At 42.1% G+C, this 23,827-nt stretch overlaps 2 protein-coding genes across 3 annotated transcripts; one reads left to right on the top strand and one right to left on the bottom strand.

The window, feature by feature from the left end:
- Positions 1-18: 18 nt before the first annotated feature.
- Positions 19-17,962, bottom strand: ptpn2b (protein tyrosine phosphatase non-receptor type 2b). Of its 2 annotated transcripts, none has more exons than XM_053492418.1 (10): positions 17,705-17,961; positions 16,313-16,403; positions 16,036-16,136; positions 12,440-12,538; positions 8,752-8,889; positions 8,459-8,668; positions 8,212-8,373; positions 5,229-5,416; positions 5,022-5,126; positions 19-588 (listed from the first exon to the last, which is right to left on the bottom strand). In XM_053492418.1, the coding sequence occupies exons 1-10, from the start codon at positions 17,759-17,761 to the stop codon at positions 564-566; spliced, it is 1,176 nt and encodes a 391-aa protein (XP_053348393.1). In that variant the 5' UTR covers positions 17,762-17,961; the 3' UTR covers positions 19-563. The 2 variants fall into 2 exon arrangements, with proteins under 2 accessions (XP_053348393.1, XP_053348394.1); XM_053492419.1 differs by lacking the exon at positions 19-588 and adding an exon at positions 2,277-4,123 and having other exon boundaries at positions 17,705-17,962.
- Positions 17,963-18,739: 777 nt separating this feature from the next.
- Positions 18,740-23,315, top strand: seh1l (SEH1-like (S. cerevisiae)). Its single transcript, XM_053491402.1, has 9 exons — positions 18,740-18,992; positions 20,017-20,067; positions 20,172-20,318; positions 20,413-20,624; positions 20,859-20,957; positions 21,081-21,221; positions 21,350-21,507; positions 21,685-21,832; positions 22,963-23,315. The coding sequence occupies exons 1-9, from the start codon at positions 18,882-18,884 to the stop codon at positions 22,988-22,990; spliced, it is 1,095 nt and encodes a 364-aa protein (XP_053347377.1). The 5' UTR covers positions 18,740-18,881; the 3' UTR covers positions 22,991-23,315.
- Positions 23,316-23,827: the final 512 nt, after the last annotated feature.

Here is a 23,827-nt window from a genome sequence, read left to right as displayed (position 1 = left end):
GTGACACAGACACGTTGATTCTTTACAAAAATGGAGTTTTAATAGAACATATGATCGCAAACTGACAAATCCACAAACTAGACAATGCAACATTCTGTTCTTTTACTACAAAGAAAACTTAAGACTTTTTTTCCCCCTACTTTTTGTCGTTCTTCCTCCTGATTGAACGTGTCGTCTTATCAAAAATACTTGTACCTTTTATTTAAAAGCGAAGCAGATCTCGGATGCGAGTGAATCTTCGAAGTCGTCTCTGATATAAAAATAGAGTATTTCAGAAATAACATGGCGGTCAGAAAAAAAACCCTAAAAAAATCAGAAGATATAAATCAGTGATGCATAGAACTCTAGCATCAGCTTTTGCAAAATAATAATAATAATAATATTAAAAATAATGGAACAACAAAATGTCAGATAGTACTGAGACTAAAATCAAAGCCAGCGCTGCACTGCTGGTGTCTGTGTGTGTTGGTATGAGGACACACACGCTCCTCAGAGTCTATGCTGTAAACAGTGTAGAGGAGTATTATGGGCTGGAGAGTCCTGCCGTGGTTGCCGAGGCGTTGTTAGGTGTCGCTGGTCGTTCGCGCTCTGCAAACAGAAACCGTATCAAAGCTTTAGTTTTATTCTCGATGGGACATGTTTTTTGCCGTTTTGAGGCTGATGTGGCTAACAGATAATGGAAGCGTATAGCACACAGTGGTGCAGTGTTCCGCCTTCACATCACATTCTCTGCCAGAGTATGTGACGCTGGAGTGGAGAAGGGATTCAGCTTTGGGAATTTAGTCTGTTTATGGAAACCGTGCTAATCTAGAAGAGACACACTTCCAGAACTTGTTAGCAACATTAGCCTCATAGTTACAAAAAGCACACAGCAAACTTGGCTCTTAGATCCAGAATCAGCTACAGAAGCTTTAACTGAACACATTCTAATTAAAACACACACACACACACACACACTGTTGAGAGAGGTACAACATGAGCAAAGCATTTTATTTTTTTTTAAAGTGTATAAGATGTGGCTGAGAAAAAGGTGTTCAGGAAACGAGTGCTCGATCCGGTCAATCATTTTTATAACCACGCCCATAAAGTCCATCCATACACTGTACTTCCGTCTGTAGGATACAAAAGGACAGTAATGCTCTTGCTCGTAAACATACACACACACAGTGCTATTATAAGCAAAAATGGAGGCAACCCCAATAAGTGATGAATAAAACATATTAATGAAACAAAAACATAAACAGCTATTTTCCTGTACCTCAAGTGCTCTATTCTCTCTATTTCTCTTTTTTATTTTTACACACACCCTGGATCAATAACTGATGTGTTTTATATTCATACACTATGATCCATAAGCACTTTAACATTCCGTTCAGTGTGCAGGACGAGCGTCATTTCCCTTCCTGGGTGTAAAACCTCCTTCTACATTCCTACAAGTCACAAACCTCCTTCTACATTCTACAAGTCACAAACTCACCACTTGAGAGCTTCCTTTACAATCCCGGGTATTTGTGTCCGATAGACAGAAAATATAATTATTTTTATTCAACAGTCAGCTCTGACTGAACAATCTGACTGGACGAGAGGTGCTACGAGTGCCAATAATAGACAGTAACAGCACTGGGACGTTTAACTGTATGTATCACTTTAGGTCCAAGGTGTTTTACAGTGGTTAATTTCACTAACTGTCAGTCGCAGTGTGGGTCAAGGTAGGTCTGTACGGTCCGCTGTACCGAGGGGAAAGCAGCTCCCCGACAAAACCCACATTCACAACCAGTCACATGATAATGTCATGTCATCTTAAACACGTTATCTCCTTTTAGTAATCAGTTCTAAGTTGTTCTGAATCGCTTCTGTGTTGTTTCATTTATGTCTAATGTGAGCTACAAAAGCTCACAAGGCTGAATCCCAAATCGCTTTTTTTTTTCCCCTAACCCTTAATCAAGGGCACAACTTGGTGTGTGGTACAAGGGACTGTACACCCTACATAACATAATAGCTTTTCATTTAACCCTAATTGGGATTCAGCCCCAGCAACCAGGAAATTAACAGAGTCAATACAGCGGACCCTTGCCGTACGAACGCCCCGCCCTGGCTTGAGGATATTTTTATTACAAACCAAGATTTTGGCTAAATTTTGCTCCGCCATGCAAAGCGGTTTCGGCATGCGGGCGATCAAGTTGGTCGTGCGTACTTTCAGTTTTGCACACTTTCAGTAGCCAAAAAACAAAACAAACCAAAAAAAAAAAAAAAAAACACCACACACACACACACTCAATATACCAAACCCAAACCAGACACTGCAGTACAAAAAATATGACTATTTACTAGTATATATAAAAAAAAAAAAAAAAAAATCAAGAAACTGTATATGCGTATAAACAATGGTGTGTGTGCTTTTCCTTTAAACATGGTCACCTGACGGCCTTGTAATATTTTTGGGTGGCCGCAACAGATCATTTGCATTTAGATTAGTTCCTATGGAAAAATGCGGTTTGCAAGACGAAATTTCGGCGTAAGAAAGAACTCGCCTCCAGAACAGATTAAATTCGTATACTGAGGCTTCACTGTACTCTAAAGCAGAAAAAAAATTTATTGTAAAGTAAATGTACGTTTCTCAGGACTCTCCCCCACTTCCATATTTTATTCTCCTCACCTTTTGTGTACATAGTATCTATAAGACCTTGAAATTACGCTCATCTCCACTAATTACTCTCACTGCCGTCGCTAACTGTCGGTTCAGCAGTCGCAGTTAGTGAGTTTTATCAAGTACGAAAAGATGCATGTTGGTGAAGCAGAATAACTTAAGTTAAATAAAGAAACAAATCATAATCTGTTGATAATAAATGGTGTTTGTGGAACTAAAAATTGCATAAAAGGCAATATCACACTCGAGGTTTAAGTTGTGCTGAATATCATGAACAATTAATATCAAGCTGATATTCAGTACAACAGCACGATCCCGCAGTCGAGTATGACACTGATTAACTAGTATTTTATTGACTTCTTAATGAACTACTTATATTTCAGAGCTTAACATAAATGTTCCACTTATGATAACCTGAAACAGCTGGTGTGATATCATTAACTGTGTAAGGCGCAATCATGTGATCACCAAACCTGTGGCAGCCGTGTGTGTACCATTCACATGATGGTTCAAAACTTCAAAATTAAACAAAAACATATAATAAAAAATATTATTTAAGCTAGTAACACAGGCATGCGATCATCCTTGGAGGGGTCAGTAGTGAAAGTGCAACGCCACACGTTTGATTAGACACATAACACACACACTGTCAACACACTACCCTGTCCTCCCTCTCTCACTAATGTTTGTTTTGTGTTCAGAGAAAGCTGATCAATAACTGTTAAAAAGCAACTCCATGTTTCACACCATTATTTTATGTCATCACAAAACTGCAGGTGACCTACAATGTCACTATGGGTAACTAGGTGCTAATTTCCCCTCACACTCTGTTATGACAGACTAGTGTTTATCTGACAGACATAAACCTGACATTTTGGGATTCAGGTTCACGACACTCACACACACACACAGTCAGGGTTGAATAAGTGTTCTTATCCTTCTTGTGTGTCTTCGTGTGTGTGATTTTACACACGATATCTTGTCAGATTTCTGATTTTACTATCGCATACTTAAAGCACACACACTCTGAACCCTAAGTGTGTATACACACAAACACACCATATAAATGACACTAAGCCTCTAGAGCTGTAACCAAATCCCCAACCTCACCCCTTCTTTTGAACATGACCAGAACACACCCCTCTAGAACAATATGGTGTGTGTTCTCCTAGCACAAAAAAACCCCAAACAAAACATTGAGACAGAAGGTGTGTGTGTGCTGGAGTTGCTCTTTAACCTCACACCATGCTGCATCTTACCACTCCAAGCTCAAAGCCATGATTAGCGTTAAGGGAATTAGCATCGAGCAGCACAACACAACGTGTTCTACTGTATTTCCTCACGTCCAGCCTGGGGGAGGGTGCGTGTGTGTGCACGGAGGCCCGGGAGAGCCCAGGCTGGCGCTGTCTCGGCTTCGGGTGGGAGAAGGCCAGGGGTCAGGGTTCGCTTTGTCACGTACAGCAGATGCAGCCCAGGCTGTATGAAAGAGGTGCAACATGGTCAGTCCTGTAACAGCGTGAAAAAACAGGAGGATGGAAACCTCTAAACGCTTCAGCAGAACGTTCCCAGTTTACACCTGACTCGTAATGATATGCACCTACTGAATTGGACTAGAGTGAGAAGCTAAACTATACACACAGACACACGTGTCACATCACACTACTGCTGCTGGATTAAACCACGTCAGTTAGAAAGGCGCTGGACTTTTGCTTTACCTTCACATCAATTAACTTCATCCTCCCTCACTTTCTTTCACCGTGAAATAAAAGACTAGATGATGACTAACATTGTAGAATACTCAATATCAACAAAACAGATCCGAGTAGCAGTTCTTTAGAAAGAGGTCTTCACTCTATTTCATGTATTCACACAAGATGTTTCCCAGCTGACAAACCCAGGGACTAGAACTACATGATGTTCTGCGTGATTATTCGAGAGTATTGAGCTAAACTACTTCCAAACCTCAATGACTTTTTCTCGACATTCCTGTGTTTATATTTAAGGTGAACCTGGTAATGAGAAAGATTCATGTTTATGCAAACAGCAGCAAATCTCTTCATCAAGTTGTGATTTCAGACCTGAACAGTTTTTCACGTACTTGTTCAGCGTCGTGTTGGAATTAACTATCATTTTAAGCAAATTCATTATGACAGTTCATAACAAGCCCAGTAGGGGGTGATGAATGATTTACAATGTAAAATCTTGATTATACAAATGAACTGAAACTTCATTAAATTTACAACCAAAACGATAACGTAATTAACCTCCATAATTAATGACCTCACGTTTAAATAAAGCAACATATATAGTGCTCTATCAATGTGTGTTTGGTGCCGATACTTAAGCAAGTCCCTGTATGTATTACGAGCATCACCTTTTCCTCTTCTTCTCTGTCTCGTTTGTCCTGGGCTTCGGCTGCTTCTGAGGAGTTTTCTGTGTGGATGTGGTGATCTTCTCGTCTCTCTGTCTTTTGCGTGCGCTGAAACACAAGAAGTGGACAGGTGTTAAGACGTGTCAGAATAGAAGCCAAACCAACATGTCCACCGTGGGAGACGATGTGAACAGAAGGACAGCCGCTTACTTCGCTGTGCACGTGTCTCCGTCCGCTTCTCTTTCATCTTTTGTCGTTTTCCTCTCTCCCTCCGCCTCTTCTGCGTCGTCCGCTCGGGGCTTCCGGGTGCCGTTGTAGCGCTCCAAGGGACACTTTGGTGGTGATGGAGACTCGGGGATACAGACCTGATCCTCTCTGGAGAGCTCCTGCCACTGTTTCTGAAACAAACACACAGATGAACTGTCTGTCTATCCATCAACCCGTCTGTCTGACTGAGCTTCTGACTGTCTGTCCTTCCTTCCGTCTCACTGTCTGTCTGTCTGTCCTTCCTTCCGTCTCACCGTCTGTCTGTCTGTCCTTCCTTCCGTCTCACCGTCTGTCTGTCTGTCCTTCCTTCCTTCCGTCTCACCGTCTGTCCGTCCGTCCTTCCGTCTCACCGTCTGTCCGTCCGTCCTTTCGTCTCACCGTCTGTCCGTCCGTCCTTTCGTCTCACCGCCTGTCCGTCCGTCCTTTCGTCTCACCGTCTGTCCGTCCTTCCTTCCGTCTCACCGTCTGTCTGTCCTTCCTTCCGTCTCACCGTCTGTCTGTCCTTCCTTCCGTCTCACCGTCTGTCTGTCTGTCCTTCCTTCCGTCTCACCGTCTGTCTGTCTGTCCTTCCTTCCGTCTCACCGTCTGTCTGTCTGTCCTTCCTTCCGTCTCACCGTCTGTCTGTCTGTCCTTCCTTCCGTCTCACCGTCTGTCCTTCCTTCCGTCTCACCGTCTGTCCTTCCTTCCGTCTCACCGTCTGTCCTTCCTTCCGTCTCACCGTCTGTCCGTCCTTCCGTCTCACCGTCTGTCCGTCCTTCCGTCTCACCGTCCTTCCGTCTCTCCGTCTCACCGTCTATCCTTCTCTCCGTCTCACTGTCTGTCTGTCCTTCCGTCAGACTGTCTGTTTGTCCTTCCCACTGTCTGTCCGTCCGTCCTTCCGTCTCACGGTCTGTCCGTCCGTCCTTCCGTCTCACGGTCTGTCCGTCCGTCCGTCTCACGGTCTGTCCGTCCGTCCGTCTCACGGTCTGTCCGTCCGTCTCACGGTCTGTCCGTCCGTCCTTCCGTCTCACGGTCTGTTCGTCCGTCCTTCCGTCTCACGGTTTGTCCGTCCTTCCTTCCGTCTCACCGTCTATCCTTCTCTCCGTCTCACTGTCTGTCCTTCCTTCCGTCTCACGGTCTGTCCGTCCGTCCTTCCGTCTCACGGTCTGTTCGTCCGTCCTTCCGTCTCACGGTTTGTCCGTCCTTCCTTCCGTCTCACCGTCTATCCTTCTCTCCGTCTCACTGTCTGTCCTTCCTTCCGTCTCACTGTCTGTCCGTCCTTCCGTCTCACTGTCTGTCTGTCCGTCCTTCCGTCTCACTGTCTGTCTGTCCTACCTTCCGTCTCACTGTCTGTCTGTCCTACCTTCCGTCTCACTGTCTGTCTGTCCGTCCTACCTTCCGTCTCACTGTCTGTCTGTCCGTCCTACCTTCCGTCTCACTGTCTGTCTGTCCGTCCTACCTTCCGTCTCACTGTCTGTCTGTCCGTCCGTCCTTCCGTCTCACTGTCTGTCTGTCCTTCCGTCAGACTGTCTGTTTGTCCTTCCCACTGTCTGTCTGTCCGTCCTTCCGTCTCACGGTCTGTCCGTCCGTCCTTCCGTCTCACGGTCTGTCCGTCCGTCCTTCCGTCTCACGGTCTGTCCGTCCGTCCGTCTCACGGTCTGTCCGTCCGTCCGTCTCACGGTCTGTCCGTCCGTCTCACGGTCTGTCCGTCCGTCCTTCCGTCTCACGGTCTGTTCGTCCGTCCTTCCGTCTCACGGTTTGTCCGTCCTTCCTTCCGTCTCACCGTCTATCCTTCTCTCCGTCTCACTGTCTGTCCTTCCTTCCGTCTCACGGTCTGTCCGTCCGTCCTTCCGTCTCACGGTCTGTTCGTCCGTCCTTCCGTCTCACGGTTTGTCCGTCCTTCCTTCCGTCTCACCGTCTATCCTTCTCTCCGTCTCACTGTCTGTCCGTCCTTCCGTCTCACTGTCTGTCCGTCCGTCCTTCCGTCTCACTGTCTGTCCGTCCTACCTTCCGTCTCACTGTCTGTCTGTCCTACCTTCCGTCTCACTGTCTGTCTGTCCGTCCTACCTTCCGTCTCACTGTCTGTCTGTCCGTCCTACCTTCCGTCTCACTGTCTGTCTGTCCGTCCTACCTTCCGTCTCACTGTCTGTCTGTCCGTCCGTCCTTCCGTCTCACTGTCTGTCTGTCCGTCCTTCCGTCTCACGGTCTGTCCGTCCGTCCGTCCGTCTCACAGTCTGTCCGTCCTTCCGTCTCACTGTCTGTCCGTCCGTCCTTCCGTCTCACGGTCTGTCCGTCCGTCCTTCCGTCTCACGGTCTGTCCGTCCGTCCTTCCGTCTCACGGTCTGTCCGTCCGTCCTTCCGTCTCACGGTCTGTCTGTCCGTCCTTCCGTCTCACGTTCTGTCTGTCCGTCCTTCCGTCTCACGTTCTGTCTGTCCGTCCTTCCGTCTCACTGTCTGTCTGCCCGTCCTTCCGTCTCACTGTCTGTCTGCCCGTCCTTCCGTCTCACTGTCTGTCTGTCCTTGCGTCTCACTGTCTGTCCTTCCTTCCGTCTCACTGTCTGTCTGTCTGTCCTTCCATCTCACTGTTTTTCTGTACTTCTGTCTCACTGTCTGTGCTTCTCTGTTCATGCTTCTTTGTTTTACTGTCTACCTGTACGTCTGTGTCTCCTCGCTTGCCCTTCAGCCTGTCTGTCTGTACTTCTACTTGCATCTATTTCTATTTTATATCCATTTCTGTCTGTCTACACAACTGTGGATTTTTTATCTGCCCGCCCACACTTCCACCTGTCTATCTGCACTCTAGTTTGTCTTCCCTGTCTGTCTGCCCACCTGCACCTTTGTCCATCTATATGTCTTTCTGCAATTTTATGCCAGTTTGTGCTTTTCCCTGTCCTCTGTTACCCTTACCTGTCTGTTTGTCTGTCTGTTAATCTCTTTTCTGCTCTACCTGTACTGATGAATCCCCCATGATGCACTTGGCCCCCTCCAGCACGGCCATGTAGGAGAAGCGGAGCTGGTCCGGAGTCTGAATCAGACCCATCCTGTACCTCCTCATGTCTAGCAGCACCTTCTTAATGTCCACAGATGACGGATCTTTCCTCTTGTCCATCTGTGGGGACAAGACAGTCATGTTTATAACAACAACAACAACACACACACACACACACACAAACAAACACAAACACACTTCTCACCAGTACGAGACAGGTGTCGACGAGGGAGAAGGTTCCGGATCGGCCAATTCCTGCGCTGCAGTGCACCACCGCCGGTCCGTGCTCCGCCCCCAACGATCCGGACTCACGCACCTTAAACAGGAAGTTGAGGAAGGACGCTGGGGAATCCGGGACGCCAAAGTCGGGCCATGTGGTGTAATGAAAGTGGTAGATTTCTCTCTTTTCTCCTGTCTAAAACACACACTCACTCATTAACATACATTAACTGATATTAATTATTAAACACTGACTGGAGGACTGTCTGAGAAGCTCACGTTGGCGTTCTGCAGCTCCAGTAAGCGTGTGGTGTAGTAAGACTTGATGTCCTCTGATAGCAGCTTCACCACAAAGCGCGTGTCCCGAAATGTCATCTCCTGTTCCTCCGCCGTGGGCCAGTACTGGGCACACTTCTCCTGCCGGGTGACATCACACCAACTCTTACTCAAGAAGAAACAAATTCAACATTGTCCTTGTGTGTGTGTGTGTGTAAAATATCTGTTAAAGTGCCCCTATTATGCCATTTTAAAGGTTGTTAATATTGCTTTATGAGTCTCTTAAAACAGGTTTACATGTATGCAAGGTCAAAAAACACTTTAGTTTTCTCCAAAGATAGATTTACTAATTAATTCGTTTTACTAAATGTCCCCATTACTAAATGATTCGTTAATGACTCGTGTGAAGCAGTTCAAAGATTCAGTCTGTCTAAACCCCTTCTTTCCGTGAGCCCTCACTGCTGTGATTTGGATGGCGCGGTCCTTTATGATTGGTTTACCACTACAGCAGGTGTCGGAAAACGAAACATCCATTACCATACCTGAATGACAGCTCTGGAGACCCGTCAATACATAGAAAAAAAAGGCCTCGATTTTACCCTATCAATTCGAGCCGGAGTCTGACGATGAAACGGTTAAAGTGGCACATTGACAAGAAACTGTTCGCAAGCACGACTGGAGCAGGATGTTTCTCAGTGGATACAGCGTCTTCCTGACATGATCTACCGTGGAAATTGTACTTTGTGGGCAGGCAAGTTGTTCGCGACGTAGAACGTGGGCAGACATTATGCAAGTATGTTACTTAGTGATATGGATCCGTAACAGAAAAAGATTCGAATTGCTAACGACTCGTTTAGGTGAATGTGAGCCGACTTTTTTTTTTTAATAGACAAAAACTTCATTGACACTGTCGACGTCACAACTTTGCAGATAGTTTATGTTCACATACAGCTACATGACACACTGCATGAATATATATATATATATATATATATATATATATATTTCAACAACAATACATTATAAGAAATCTGAATTTTTATTTTGTTTGTATTTAAGCATTTTTAAAAATTCTTTTGTTTAAAAAAAAGTCCTTCTTGTATAACCTCTCCCTAAAAAGATATAATAAAATAAATCTATTATAGGAAAACATTTAAAAAATCTTTTTTAAAGTTAAATATTAAAAAGTGGTAAAGAGGAATGTTAAGTTGTTATTAAGATCTTCAACATGCAAGTCACCAATGTCTGAAAGGTGTTCAAGTTAAACCGTGATGAAATTGCTGGTGAATAAAAGCATAAAAGTGTGTGACCTTTACACAAAGACTTCAAGCACACTGCAGCGATGAGACTCTTAGCTGCAGTTAAACACTTTAATTGTGCAAATGTTTTAAAGATGGACGTACATCCACGGATGACACCCAGCCGAGGTGGCTCGGAGTCCACTGCAGTCGTTTCCGTTGAACATTCAGTGAACGGAACAACTGATCCTTAAAAATCAACAGATAACTCGTACACACAATCATTCACCAGCACTACTTGCACATTACAGGAACTCGGCTGAGAGTTATCGCCGCATCCACCGTTCAGTTCTGACCCCGCTCCACGCTATTTCCACATGTTTGGGACGTTAGTTCCTGGGAGGCCAGCATTTTAGACTTCAGCAGGCGGTCTGATCATGGCTCCGGCGTACTGAGAAAACTTTCCACCTTAATGGCATCCAAGCGCTAATGAAACACTGGGATAAGTGCATTAATGTAGCAGGGGATTATATAGTGAAATAAAGAGAGTTCTGTTATCCTGCAAATTCAAAAGTCTCGCTTTGACTCGAACACCACTCAAAATTTTAAGTAATCTTGTTAACTAATAAGATATTAACTAATTAATCTACTAACTGACTGATTAACCAATTGCCTAACTATTACAGAATAATTCAGAATCGCTGGTCATATTTGCTCCAAAATAAATGCGTAAACATACAAACATACAAATCATTTCAGCTTAAAAGAAAGCCTGACAAGTCAAAGCTGTGGAAATAATTACGATAAAAAAAAATAAAAATAAAAACATACACTAAACGAGTTTTCTTTCAGTTTTACGTTTCTTTCACTACTATGTTTTCTAAATTATTACTATACAGAACTCAAACATGCTAAACAGGAGCTTGTGAGCGTGCACAGAGTTCTAATCTGCTTACACCCTGGGGTTTCTCTTTCGCTTTCTAAAGGAGCTGGAGATGACGGGACACTTTCACATTAGTCACGATTGATTTGTAACTTGCCCAGAAACGATTGCTTCCTACTGCATTAGCTATGGCTGTGTAGAACAGAGGATGAGATTGGTGAGTGCTACATGCTCACACAAAGACTATGGAGAAGACAGACATCGCGTCTAAACATTAGTCCATGTCTGGGTTGAGGTGGACATACACATCAGGACATGATGTGAAAATGTCCCCAGTCTGAGGGCCTGTCCACACAGAGACGCGTTTCGCTGTAAACCGCTATTTTTTGAAACCGGGTCCCAAAGTGGATAAATCTGAAAACGACACCCTTGCGTCTTCGTGTGTACGGCCAATCCGTATATTTTGTGAAACGATGATGTCATCACATCACGTGTCGGCTGCGTCACACGTAACAGCAACAACAATAATGGCAGACTACATGATTGTGTTCGTGTTGCTACAAAGCCTGCTAGCTTTATTACAGCAAAATCTATTGCTTTTATGCAACTGTTATGAGCAACAAGCGATAATGGACAACACAATCTTGGTTCGTATACAGCGCGCAAGGTTATGCGCATGCTCAAAGTCTTCTTCTCCGTGTATAGTGTATCTCTATGGCAGAATTACAGCGCCCCATACTGGTCTGGCATATATACTACACCGTTTTCAGTGGTTTCGTGTGTACGCAGATATTTCTTGAGACGGCGCCGTGTTTACGGGAAAAAATGATCGGATAGGGAACGCACCGGCTTCGTGTGGACGGAGTCTGAGACGAGCAGAGGGAGACGAGCGGGGCTTTAACACCTTAGCGGTGAGGTGTAAAGTGTGAGAGGTGTGAAAACACACCCATGCTCAAGACATCCGCTAGATAGGTATATTATTACCCACACCTTTCACACTCGCTCAGAGCCTGTGTGTTTGTTTGTTTTTACTGTGTGCAGAGTGAATCTCTCACAAACACCAGTGTGTAATGAAGTCTATATATTTGCTCTACACACACAGATCATAAATGTTAATGATGATATTTTACTATATGTAATAACTCTAACTCTGAAACTCACCATGTCTGTATAACAGCGCTGATCCCTGATCTAGTGTGAGTGTGTGTGTTTGTGTGCTCAAATGTGTGAGGTTCAGAACGTTGACATAAATCTGGCACAAAGCAAAAGTTAGTGAGACCAGAAACTTGAACCCCTTACCTCCCACACCCATCTTATTTCCTGCTGTAGCTGAGAACGCAGGAAGGCAGACAATATGGAAAAAATAAATAAATAAATAAACTAAACGGCCACTTATCGCCATGGCAACCGATCAACCCAACAATTCAACACCATCACCACGGATAAACTGTTTTGGCTATTATTATTCCAAGTAGAGGTTTGCTTTAGTTATCGCTATAACCTTTAGGGATTATTCCAGACAAGTGTTTGTGTGTGTGTGTGTGTGTGTTGGTGTGTGCACGGGACTTACAGAGTCTTTCTCAATCACTCTGTTCAGCATGATGACGGCTTTGGTTTTCTGTTCCCAGATCATCAGCCAGAAATGACCGCAAGTGTTTCTGAGAGGGCCCTGTAGAGCAAAAACACTCCTCTTTATCATCTTAATCATCATTACATCACATATAAACCCCCCCCCCCCATGTCTGCTGTCGTTTCCTAAATTTATTTCCTGTCTGTCTAATGCAGAGGCAGCACTGCTGGCGGGTCCCCCTCCCCGTCCCATGTTGTCATGGTGATGTGTCAAAGTCAGGCTCATTTTCACACACAAATACACACGTGGTTTAGAAATGGGTCACGTTTTCCCACCTGGAGCTCTTCACATTGTGTGTGTTCTGGTTTTTAGTGTTAGTAATCGTAGTGCAATCCCCAGTGGACAATTGTATGTATTATACAGAACACATTTCAATTGTATGGAGTGATATCCCGGACATTTTTCAAAAGGAATTGCAACCTGCATTTGCAATTGTGTTTCCCATATGTGGATGCAAAAAGTGTGACATAATTCAAATGCAGTTTTTCGCCTTCGCAAACGAACACTGTCAAATTTCAATTAAAAAAGCAAAGTCCATTTGCAGTTGCATTTCCCATGTCTTAAAAGTCATGAACCGGTCATATTTAAATAGCAAAATCAATGACCACGTTTGCTTTTTCACTTTCTCTGCGTCGCGTATGTAGCCTGCCGAAACTCAAACGCAATCGCTAATCCATTTGCAATTGCATTTCCAACGCGTTACACTGAAACCTGTCAATCAGCGTCAGGGGCGGGTCTATACTGGGGGGCGTGACGTCACTCGCAGTTGACGACCAAGAGAGGGGAATTTAAGCAATGGAGGTGAACCGCAGTAAAGTTGGTTTTATATTGGACATTCGCCACACATTCAAGATTATCTCATCTGTTTATTAAGAAATAAGCACACAAAAATTACAAATTCTCCTGTTACAGCCTGCTGAAACTTAATCTTTCAGAAGCACGGTGTTATGAGCTAAAATGCATAACACATATAATAATATAATATTACTATTATAATTAACCCTAGTCACGTGACAGCCGTCAAGACTATTAATACAAATTCCACATATAATGTTTATTTTGTGGCACATTTATTTTGCAGGGGTTTGTCATGTAATACAAAAATGTTTACACTAAATAAAAATTACATGAAATGATTATTATAAAATAAGCAATATAAAATACGCATATTAGCGCATAACACAGTATGGATTATTAGTTTATTCACTTGTTTGTTTAACTGATTAATAATTATTTTTATGTACATTTAAAAATAAATGATTACACAGACAATTATTGTGCCAATAAAACAGATAATGTGTTAAATGAGAGTCAGGGTGTTTTTTATTATTAAAAAAAAAAATTATTATAATTGTACTGTACTATAATCCACTCTATCCTTGCTAATAACTACAACTATTCTCTTTGCAATATTCAGTTTGATAAAATAATCAAAATGTAAAATTTTTTAATTATTTTTTTGCAAAGAAAAGTAAAATTAAATCAAACTGAAAGAGAAAAAGAAATGGTTGTAGTTATTTGCAGTGAGAGTGAATTATGGTTCAACTGGTTTTACATGTGTAATCCACATAACAAAAAAGCTATTGTAATTTTTATTTATTTATTTAAATAAAAACATTATTAAACTGAATATTGCGAAGGGAATGGTTCAATTCAATTTTATTTGTATAGCGCTTTTAACAATTGGCATTGTCCCAAAGCAGCTTTACACAATCAAAAGAATTATTTAAGTTTGTATGGAATTTGAATGTGTATGAATCAAAATGGTCAGATAGACAAATGACAAATCAACAAAATTCAATAACTTTTTTGCTATAGAAATTTCAAAGGTAAAACCAACTGTACTATATCCTTGCTAATAACTATAACCATTAGTAGTTTTTAGCAAGGATGGTTGGTACAGTTGGTTTTACCTTTGAAATTTTGTTGATTTGTCATTTTTTCCAACTTATAATAGACTGTATCAAAGTGCATTCATTTTCATACATACCTTTACAATTATTATTATTTTTTTAAATAATAAAAAACACCCCGACTCCTATTTAACAAATTATCTGTTTTTTGGCACAAGAATTGTCTGTGTAATCATTTATTTTTATAAAATAATTAATAATCAATTCAACGAACTAATAAACAAACAAATAATCCATACTGTAGCCTAACAGTGTAATATGTTTGATGTCCTGTGAGGTATTTCTCTGTAATCTTGTGTATTCTTCTGAAAATAAACGGTTGGGTTCTGGTCATGCACTTTTTAGATGGTCGGTAAGCATCGTTTCTGACAGATTTAGCTCCAGCAGGCTGTAACAGGAGAAGATCTATAATATATTTATTAGTAATAGCTTCTCTGTCTACTCAGATTTGTCAATTTTGTGTGTTTATTTCTTGATAAACAGATGTGATAATCTCGGTTCACCTCCATCGCTCAAATTTCCCCCCTCTTAGTCGTCAACTGCGAGTGATGTCACTCCCCATACAATCCTGTCTCACAGTATAGACCCGCCCCTGATGCTGATTGACAGGTTTCTGTGTAACGCGTTGGAAATGCAATTGTAAATGGATTAGCGTTTGAGTTTTGGCAGACTACATACGCAGAGAAAGTGAAAAAGCAAACGTGGTCATAAATTTTGCTATTTAAATATGGCAGGCTCATGACTTGTAAGACATGGGAAATGCAACTGCAAATGGACTTTGCTTTTTTATTTAAAATTTGGTAGTCAGTGTTCGTTCGCGAAGATGAAAAAGCACACAGTAATGCAAATTTTGCAAATGCATTTGAATTATGTTACACTTTATGCATCCACATATGGGAAAAACAATTGCAAATGCAGTTTGCAATTCCTTTTGAAAAATATCACTCCATACAATAGAAGTGTAACATTCATTGAAACGAGTGTGACCTACACTGTCTGTCAGAGAGAGAGAGTAAACATTCAGACACATTGGGACTGAACCTGACCTGGAGAGAGAAATCTGCATGAAGCACAAACAGCACCATGCAAATCTGTGGTCTGACTGGCGCCTTACACCTCCTACAGGTTCACCTTACACACACACACATGCAGACTCGCACACATGCACATTCAGGAACTCATGTGCGCTTACTCTCACGCTCTCACACACGCTCTCTGTCTTGGGTGTGCATGCTTACACCCTCATTTATTTATTTATTTATTTATTCATTATTTAAAATTTCGGAATTCTGTAGATTATTTCTTATATTTTACTAAAAAAAACTTTTATTGGGAAAATATTATTTAACAAATTTCAGATCAGATATGAGGGTTTTTTTGTGTCTGTTATGTAATACAGAAACCTCTTTAGATTATTGTGATTATGTCATTGTTAAACACAGAGAATGCAAACCTTCTCCAACAGCCTTAACTCCTCAAATTGGATGTCCTTATTAATTTGTGTGCATGTGTGTGCGCCTGGAATTTCATTCAGGATCAATAAAAATATCTATCTATCTGTGTGTGTGTGTGTGTGTGTGTGTGTGTGTGTGTGTGTGTGTGTGTGTGCGCGCGTGCAGTAACCTGAGTCAGTATGTAGCTTCTCTGCGCTTCCTCTACAGGCACCAGGCTGGCGTTGATGTAGTCATTGTCCGAGGTCCCAAGCTTGACCCGGCTGTGATCGACTAAAACACAAACACACACACCACGACAGTGTAGCTGTAAGTGGATAAAAACAACATCTCAGAACATGCTGCTGTTTAATTAATAAAAACCAGACATGAGGGATGTGAGCGAGAGTGTATGGCTGTGTATATGACTGTGTGAGTGTGTGTGTGTGTGTGTGTGTGCGCGCACTCACATGGGCTGACATCCCTGTATCTGTTACGGTTGCGGTTCTCTGGATACTTTGCCACTTTATAAGGACATTCCTGAGACTGGTTACGGATTTCCTTGGGAAAAACAGAAGAACAGGTTCATTTCACACACCTTCATCATCATGGTTTGTTACATTGTTACACTCATCCGTCGGCTTTAACCGAGTGCTCCTGTGAGTCATTTCAGATCCTTTAGGGCAGCGATAACTATAACTATAATTATAATATAACAAGTGACATGCAGAGGAGAGACGGAGATGGATGGGGGGGGGGGGTAGAGAGAGAAGAGAGGGACAGGGAGGGAGACAGAGGAGAGAAAGAAAAGAGAGCGCGAGAAAGCGAAAGAGAGAGTCCTGACGATCAGCACTGCGTCCCACACAGATGCTCAGAGGGACGCCTTTCCCAGAAAGCTCTAACAGCACTTCCAGGAAGCGGCATGTACCAACAAGTGTCCCTATTGTTTTTAGTTTCTCCACTGATTCAGCAATGCAGGAACTGGGGATAATGAGTTCACCACACACACACACACACACACACACACAGCTTTAAGGAACTAAAACTGCACACTTTCATTTTGAATGATTAAAAAAAACAAGCTAAAATTAACTGTTTCATTTCATTGTCAGTGTGTATATCTACAATCTTCATCATTACAATCATCATTATCATCAGTGCTGGAGATGATAAACTTGATAAACTGACTTTTTAGAGCAGAGTTTGAGAGGCACGCGTATTTCGAATCTTTTTAATGAATCAGACCACTCGAATCATCTCAGCAACAGGAGTCGACTACCAAACGACTCATTTGAATCCCTGGTAATAATTCGCGATGTTTTGCCCAGTGATGTTTCTTCTGTAGCTAAAGTTGTTTCAAGAGATCCTCTTCTTTATAATTTAAAAACAAAAACATTTTTTTTAATTATTTTGTAATAATTTTCAAAGCAATATTTATTCGTTGTTGAACACACACCAATGCGCTTAATTACAAAGATTCATATCCATCTAGCCGTAAAATCGACACTGCAAGACTACACAATAAATGAATTAAATTATCATTTAAAAAATGCTCAAAGACAATTCGGTTCAAAAGTTGGACAAGGAGTCGACTGACGGAATCGACTCCTTTTCAAATAGGGACTCATTAGTCTTTGCACATGCGCAGATCCCCGTACACTGTACACTTCGACACCGTTCCAAAGCTCTAACTGTCAGGTTAAGGAGAGAAGTGAAGCCGTGGCTAAGCTGCGAGTACTAATACAACACATATGGGTTAAAAAGGCTTCAAAACCAACTCAGTACAAAACAGCAAAGCTTTATGACGTTTTGGCAAACAGTTTTACAGCAGGCTAACTAGCTAGCCTAGCCGGCTAACTCACCAGGTAGAGGTTCTGCCACCGGCCTTCTGAGTCCATGTCCTTAAAGTCGCGCTCCATTTTCTCTTCCTTTCAGAGGACGTCTGTCAGTTATCTCGATCGGATTTTAGTAAAAAATAAGCATTACTCTATAAAGTGCGGACTCGTTGTTACAGCCATGGGGGGTTTGGTGGAAAACAAGCCGTATCCAAGTTGACATCTGTGGTGAAAAAAAGCGACGGCGTTGGAGTTTTGACTAACGCAGACTTTAGCGCAAATCTGCATATAATAACGCGATGCACTTCCTGGATAAAATGATTTGTAGATCAGCGCGCGATGATCGTCAGTGCACATGCGCAAGTGTGGTACAACAAGAGAATGCGCATGCGCAATAGCAGCAGCGGTCCTTCGGGCTGCTTACGAAAGACAACAAACTGAAATGTTAAATAACATAAACTTAAACAACGTTAAAAAAATTTTATAATTTACAGCTGAACATGGTTTATTTTAATTTTTAACCTAACATTAGCGAGTTCCGCTGATTCCAGACACAAAAATGTATTAAACATTAGTAATGTTTAGTTAGTTTTTATATTTACAAGCTATGTAATTAGTTGGTATATTTATATACATTTGTTACTTTGTTTTCGTACATTTTTTAAAATAGGAATCGAATAACTGCATCTGACAGGATAAATGTGTAATATTTATATATAATTCAATACGTTATTATTATTATTATTATTATTATTATTAACAGTAGTCGTGTAAACAGCGTTATCACTGATTTATAAGGTGTATTTCATGTTGCGAGCGCCCTCTACAGGCCCTACTTGTCAAGCTAAAGCATCCTGGTATTGCGCCGCCACACCAATAGGTGGCAATAGGAACACTTTAACGTTTCCAATTCGACTGCCACAGAAACAAGATGAACTCTAAATCACCTCACGCTCCCTTCACTTGTACACTACACTACCCTGGGTGTACAGTGCAGTATCTTACTCCACTACATAGTGCACTATCTTTTTAATGGAGGGTAGTTTTGGATTAAACCGCAGAAGTGCAAAATGGCGCCTTGAGTTCAGTTGAATTCACGCGCCCTTTAAAAGTTACCTCAGATATACCTGTTTTTGTCCGGTTTACCTGAATTAGCTTCCAGGCTAGGCTAATTTTAGTTCATTTCTAGGTTTAAAAATTAAGGATGTTTGTGGCGAAAAGCATCGCGGCTGATCATAAAGATCTGATACATGATGTTTCTTATGATTTCCACGGCCGCAGGATGGCGACCTGCTCCAGCGACCAGAGCGTCAAGGTACTAAATTCTTTATTATTCTGTATCGTACAGTCGGTACATAGTTTATAGGAGGTATAATAAAGAATCAGAACTGCACTGCAGATTAAAACACAGCCCTCAAATTATTTATTTATTAATGATTTTAGATCACCGTTATCTCAACTCGCATGGAGTTCTCTTGTAAGCGCGTTGACCAGCTTCATCAGGGCATTTATGTCTATTTTTGTGATTCTGCTGACAAAAATGTATACATTTAATATAAATCTAAAAAACTGTAATTTACTAGAGCTTGCAAAGGAATTAAATCACGTGACTTAAGCGCGTGCTAATGGTTAGTGAATAGTCACGTGACTGTTAATTACGAACGTGTAAATCCTTAGTCACGTGACTAGGGTTTAGGATAATATTTAAGTACAGGTAGTCCCCGAGTTACGGATTTCCGCAGACACGAACAGACTACAGTCCTTCAATCAATCACAATAGTAGCTCATGTATTGTACAAGAAATAGGTGCTGCAATGCACCAGATACCAATTCACATGTAATTGTGAATATTTTTTACATATATAAATGAGAAAAATTAATCGACCTCACTGGTTTCGATCAATCAGTTGGGAGCACGATGATAGAAAATGTCTGTCCTGTGAAGTTTTCCTGATGGTGAATAATCCTAATTTAAAAAAATCCTCAAGGAGACAGAGTTCACGGTCCAATACAGCTCTGAGACAAAATGGGGTCCATTCAAGCGCGCAGTAAACACCATGTAGCGTTGTCCCTCTCCCAACGTCTTCCCGTGCTGCCTTTACACGTGGGCAGCAGAACTCGGGGACTTTCTGTACTTGGTCACATGACTAGGGCTTGTTATTACATTTAAATACTAAGTTACGTGGGTTTAATCAACAAGGTTAAGGTTTCTGTATTCAAAGTGACCGTGTCTCTTACTAACATTGCTGTCTTACTACATTCATTCTGTAAACCAGTTTGAGTAAACATGTGGCGTTACTGTTGGTGTTAAACGTACCATGTGATTGTTTTGATGTAAGGTTTGGGACAAGAGCGAGAGCGGCGAGTGGCACTGCACGGCGAGCTGGAAGGTTAGCAATGGGTTCCCCTGTCTTATTACACCAGATGAACATGGAAGGGATGGTTATTTATGTGATATGGATGTCTTAAAATTGTATGTCTGTGATAATTTCAGACTCATAGTGGATCCGTGTGGCGTGTGACGTGGGCTCACCCTGAGTTCGGCCAGGTTCTCGCGTCCTGTTCGTTCGACCGCACCGCCGCCGTGTGGGAGGAGATTGTTGGCGAGTCGAACGATAAACAGCGTGGCCTCAGTCACTGGGTCAGCCAGAGTTATTCACACCCAACCACACACACACACACACACACACACAAATTAAATTATTTAATTATGATTATATTTTGTGTGTGTGTAGATAAAGAGGACAACGCTGGTGGACAGCAGGACGTCAGTGACGGACGTGAAGTTCGCGCCAAAGCATATGGGTCTGGTCCTGGCCACCTGCTCAGCCGACGGTGTCGTGCGCATCTATGAAGCTCCAGATGTGATGAACCTGAGCCAGTGGAGCCTCCAGCATGAGATCTCCTGCAAACTCTCCTGCTCCTGCATCTCCTGGAACCCCTCGAGGTGTGTGTGTGTTAGTTACAGATTTATAGGATAAACACATCTCTTGTCATTTTTTTCCAATCATCAAAGTATGATTTGAAAAAACCAGCATGTGATGAATACTTTGCAAGAAGTACTTGTGGGTGGAGCTAAAAAAACAAACAAAAATCCCCTTCACGTTGCCCATATATCTTTCCAAAATGTGTTTACCACAAATCCTTAATTCTTCTTATCGCGTGTGTGGTGACATTCCAGCTCGCGTGCGCACTCTCCTATGATCGCAGTCGGCAGCGACGACAGCAACGTGACCTACACCGGCAAAGTGCAGATCTACGAGTACAACGAAAATACTAGGTGAGAAACGATTCTTCTTTCTAGTTTAAGAACTCCTGAAATCGTCTGACAGAGTCACAGGAGGAGCTCGGTCTCGTTCATCTTCAGCCTTCATGATCTTCATGTCGTTCCTCCTCCGAACAGGAAGTATGCCAAAGCAGAAACCCTGATGACCGTCACTGATCCGGTCCATGACATCGCCTTCGCCCCGAACCTCGGGAGGTCCTTCCATGTCCTGGCCATAGCAACTAAAGATGTGCGCATCTTCAAGCTGGTTCCTCTGCGGTGAGTGCAAAGAGAGAGTCTGCTCATACCCATGCAGGGACACAAACTTTACCATTGTAGAATGTCAGAAACCTGTAAGGTGTGATTTTAACCTTTAACGTAGTGTGTAATTGTTTGCGTCCGCCCAGGAGAGAGAGCTCCACAAGTTCGGGCTCCACCAAGTTCGAGGTGCAGCTGATGGCTCAGTTCGACAGTCACAACTCTCAGGTGTGGCGTGTGAGCTGGAACATTACCAGCACACTGCTTGCCTCGTCAGGGGACGACGGCTGCGTCCGACTCTGGAAAGGTCAGAGGTCATAAACAATAATCAGACGCTTAAATGGCATTTAACACTGGCTGTAATGCTAACTAGCCTGCATATTACAAAAACATTTGGGCTTGCTAGGGTAGTGCAGTAGCTAAACATCTGGATGTTATCTATTGACTAATACTAGTACTGTGTCCATACTCCTGTTTGATTTAGCTAACTACATGGATAACTGGAAGTGTACAGGGATCCTGCGGGGTGACGGAAGCCCGGTGAACGGCTCCTCCATCTCAGTGGCAGGTCTGAACGCTGCCGTGCCTTCGGGAGCTCAGACCAGTGGAGTAGGAGCAGCAGGAGCTGGCAGGTACGACCCGGCTTCAAGCCCAATCGGCATTACGTCTCTGAAGTGTGTGTTTGTATGCTGAAAGTGATGCATGCTAACATTTAAGCGTGAAGTGCGTCGAGCACAGTATCAGTACAGAAAGTCTCCTACATATGAACATGCGAGTTACGAACATTTAAGTTACGAACTTCCAAAAATACAAACAGGCATCCGTGCATGTTCAAGGGTGTAATGTCTAGTGTACATTGTCACGTGCGTGCAGCGTGCACCCTTTGCAAGTGCAGTACAAACCCACGATGTCTGGAAGCAAGCATAAAAGCAGCGGCTATAAAACTTTTACTGCTAAGAAGCGCCACGTGATAATGATGGAGACAAAAGTAATAATGATTGAGAGAATGGAACGGTGAAAGGTGAGAAAATGTCAGACATTGCTCGTTGTTTTAACATGAATCGTTTAACCCTTGGCACGATTCTAAAGAAGACTCTACAGTAATATACCCAGCCAGCTGTGTTACTGTAGTATTCTAGTCCTAGACAGTGTTTGTTAGACTTATGAACAAGCTCTCAGAACGGAACTGTACTGTAATAGGTTTATTCCTGTGTGACACACAACCACAACACAGATGAGCCAATGATGCTCATGAATATTCAGGAGCAAAATGATGTCTGTGAGAATGTCTGCAAAATATCAAGCAAACTTTGGCACCAGATCAACCTAATCATTAGTTCCTGCTCCATAACTCCAGCTATAAAGGCATTTTTTTAGATCCAGTTTTCTACACTGGTCCTTCTGGTCAATGCTGTCCTGCTGTTTGTTTCATTTGCTATATAAAATTAGAGTTGTACCTGTTTTGGTGTCAAAATTTTCTAGATATTTTGTAGACATCCGTACAGACATTGTTTTTGCTCCTACATATTCATAAGCATCATTGGGTCATTTGGGATGTGCTGGTGTGTCTCACACAGGGAGAAACCTATTACTAAACACTATGCTCAACACGCTTCATGCTTTAAACTCTTCCTGAATGAAGGAGATGAGTCAAGGCTGACTCGCAGTAACCTGAGCGACTCATGAAGTGTGTGTGTGTGTGTGTGTGTCTTTAACCTGTCATGCCATCTTTAATGTGTATGTGTTTGTCTTGTTTTAACAGAAAAAAGACTCAACTGATGCCAGGCTAATGGAGATTGGCTGTTTGCTGCATGACACACACACACACACACACACACACAGAGAGACAGAAGTCTTCATTCCCCTTCAGTCACACCTCCTCATCCTACTAATACAAAAGAGGTGATTCCTGAGTGTGAATAATGGACCATAAATACACACCCTTACCGCCTGTCATGTTTTTATGTTAAAAAAAAATATATATATACAATAATTTGTCTTGTTCATTTTGTTTGTTAATTTTTCTTAAGAAAAACAAAACTTGTGGTAACCAACAAAAAATTTACAATTTAGTAAAAAATGTGCAAAACATAAATAAATAATGCAATAAATAAAGGTTTCAATCTCTTCATTCAACTTATAATGAAGAATTAATTAAATAATTTTTAAGGATGAAAATTATTTAAATGACAAGTAAATGTCATGGTACCTTAAAAAATAAATAATTATATATATATATATATATACTGTGTGTGTGTATATATATATATATATATATATACACACAGGGGTTGTACAATGAAACTGAAACGCCTGGTTTTAGTATTTAGTATGGTGTAGGGCCTCCTTTAGCGGCCAATACAGCATCAATTGGTCTTGGAACTGACAGATACAAGTCCTGCACAGTCACCAGAGGGATTTTGCGCCATTCTTCTTGCAGAACAGTGGTCAGGTCACTACGTGATGCTGGTGAAGGAAAACGTTTCCGGACTCACTCCTCCAAAACACCCAAATAATATTCTATTCAATTCAATTCAATTTTATTTGTATAGCGCTTTTAGCAATTTTCATTGCCGCAAAGCAGCTTTACATAGTCAAAATAATTATTTAAGTTTGTATGAAATGTG

This window comes from Clarias gariepinus, chromosome 3 (assembly GCF_024256425.1).
Source record: "Clarias gariepinus isolate MV-2021 ecotype Netherlands chromosome 3, CGAR_prim_01v2, whole genome shotgun sequence".
Taxonomy (NCBI): Eukaryota; Metazoa; Chordata; class Actinopteri; order Siluriformes; family Clariidae; genus Clarias; species Clarias gariepinus.
This window is presented reverse-complemented; position numbering and strand designations above follow the sequence as displayed.

What these genes read in the sequence shown, in the direction of transcription:
- ptpn2b (XM_053492419.1), bottom strand. Translation starts at nt 17,761, where the DNA reads ATGGAGCGCGACTTTAAGGACATGGACTCAGAAGGCCGGTGGCAGAAC. An exon ending in GAAGCTACATACTGACTCAG is followed by an intron (nt 12,539 to 16,035) that starts GTTACTGCACGC and finishes TTTGCTCTACAG; the next exon opens with GGCCCTCTCAGAAACACTTG. An exon ending in TCGACACCTGTCTCGTACTG is followed by an intron (nt 8,374 to 8,458) that starts GTGAGAAGTGTG and finishes TTGTCCCCACAG; the next exon opens with ATGGACAAGAGGAAAGATCC.
- seh1l (XM_053491402.1), top strand. Translation starts at nt 18,882, where the DNA reads ATGTTTGTGGCGAAAAGCATCGCGGCTGATCATAAAGATCTGATACAT. An exon ending in ATCTCCTGGAACCCCTCGAG is followed by an intron (nt 20,625 to 20,858) that starts GTGTGTGTGTGT and finishes GTGACATTCCAG; the next exon opens with CTCGCGTGCGCACTCTCCTA. An exon ending in CTGCGTCCGACTCTGGAAAG is followed by an intron (nt 21,508 to 21,684) that starts GTCAGAGGTCAT and finishes TGTTTGATTTAG; the next exon opens with CTAACTACATGGATAACTGG.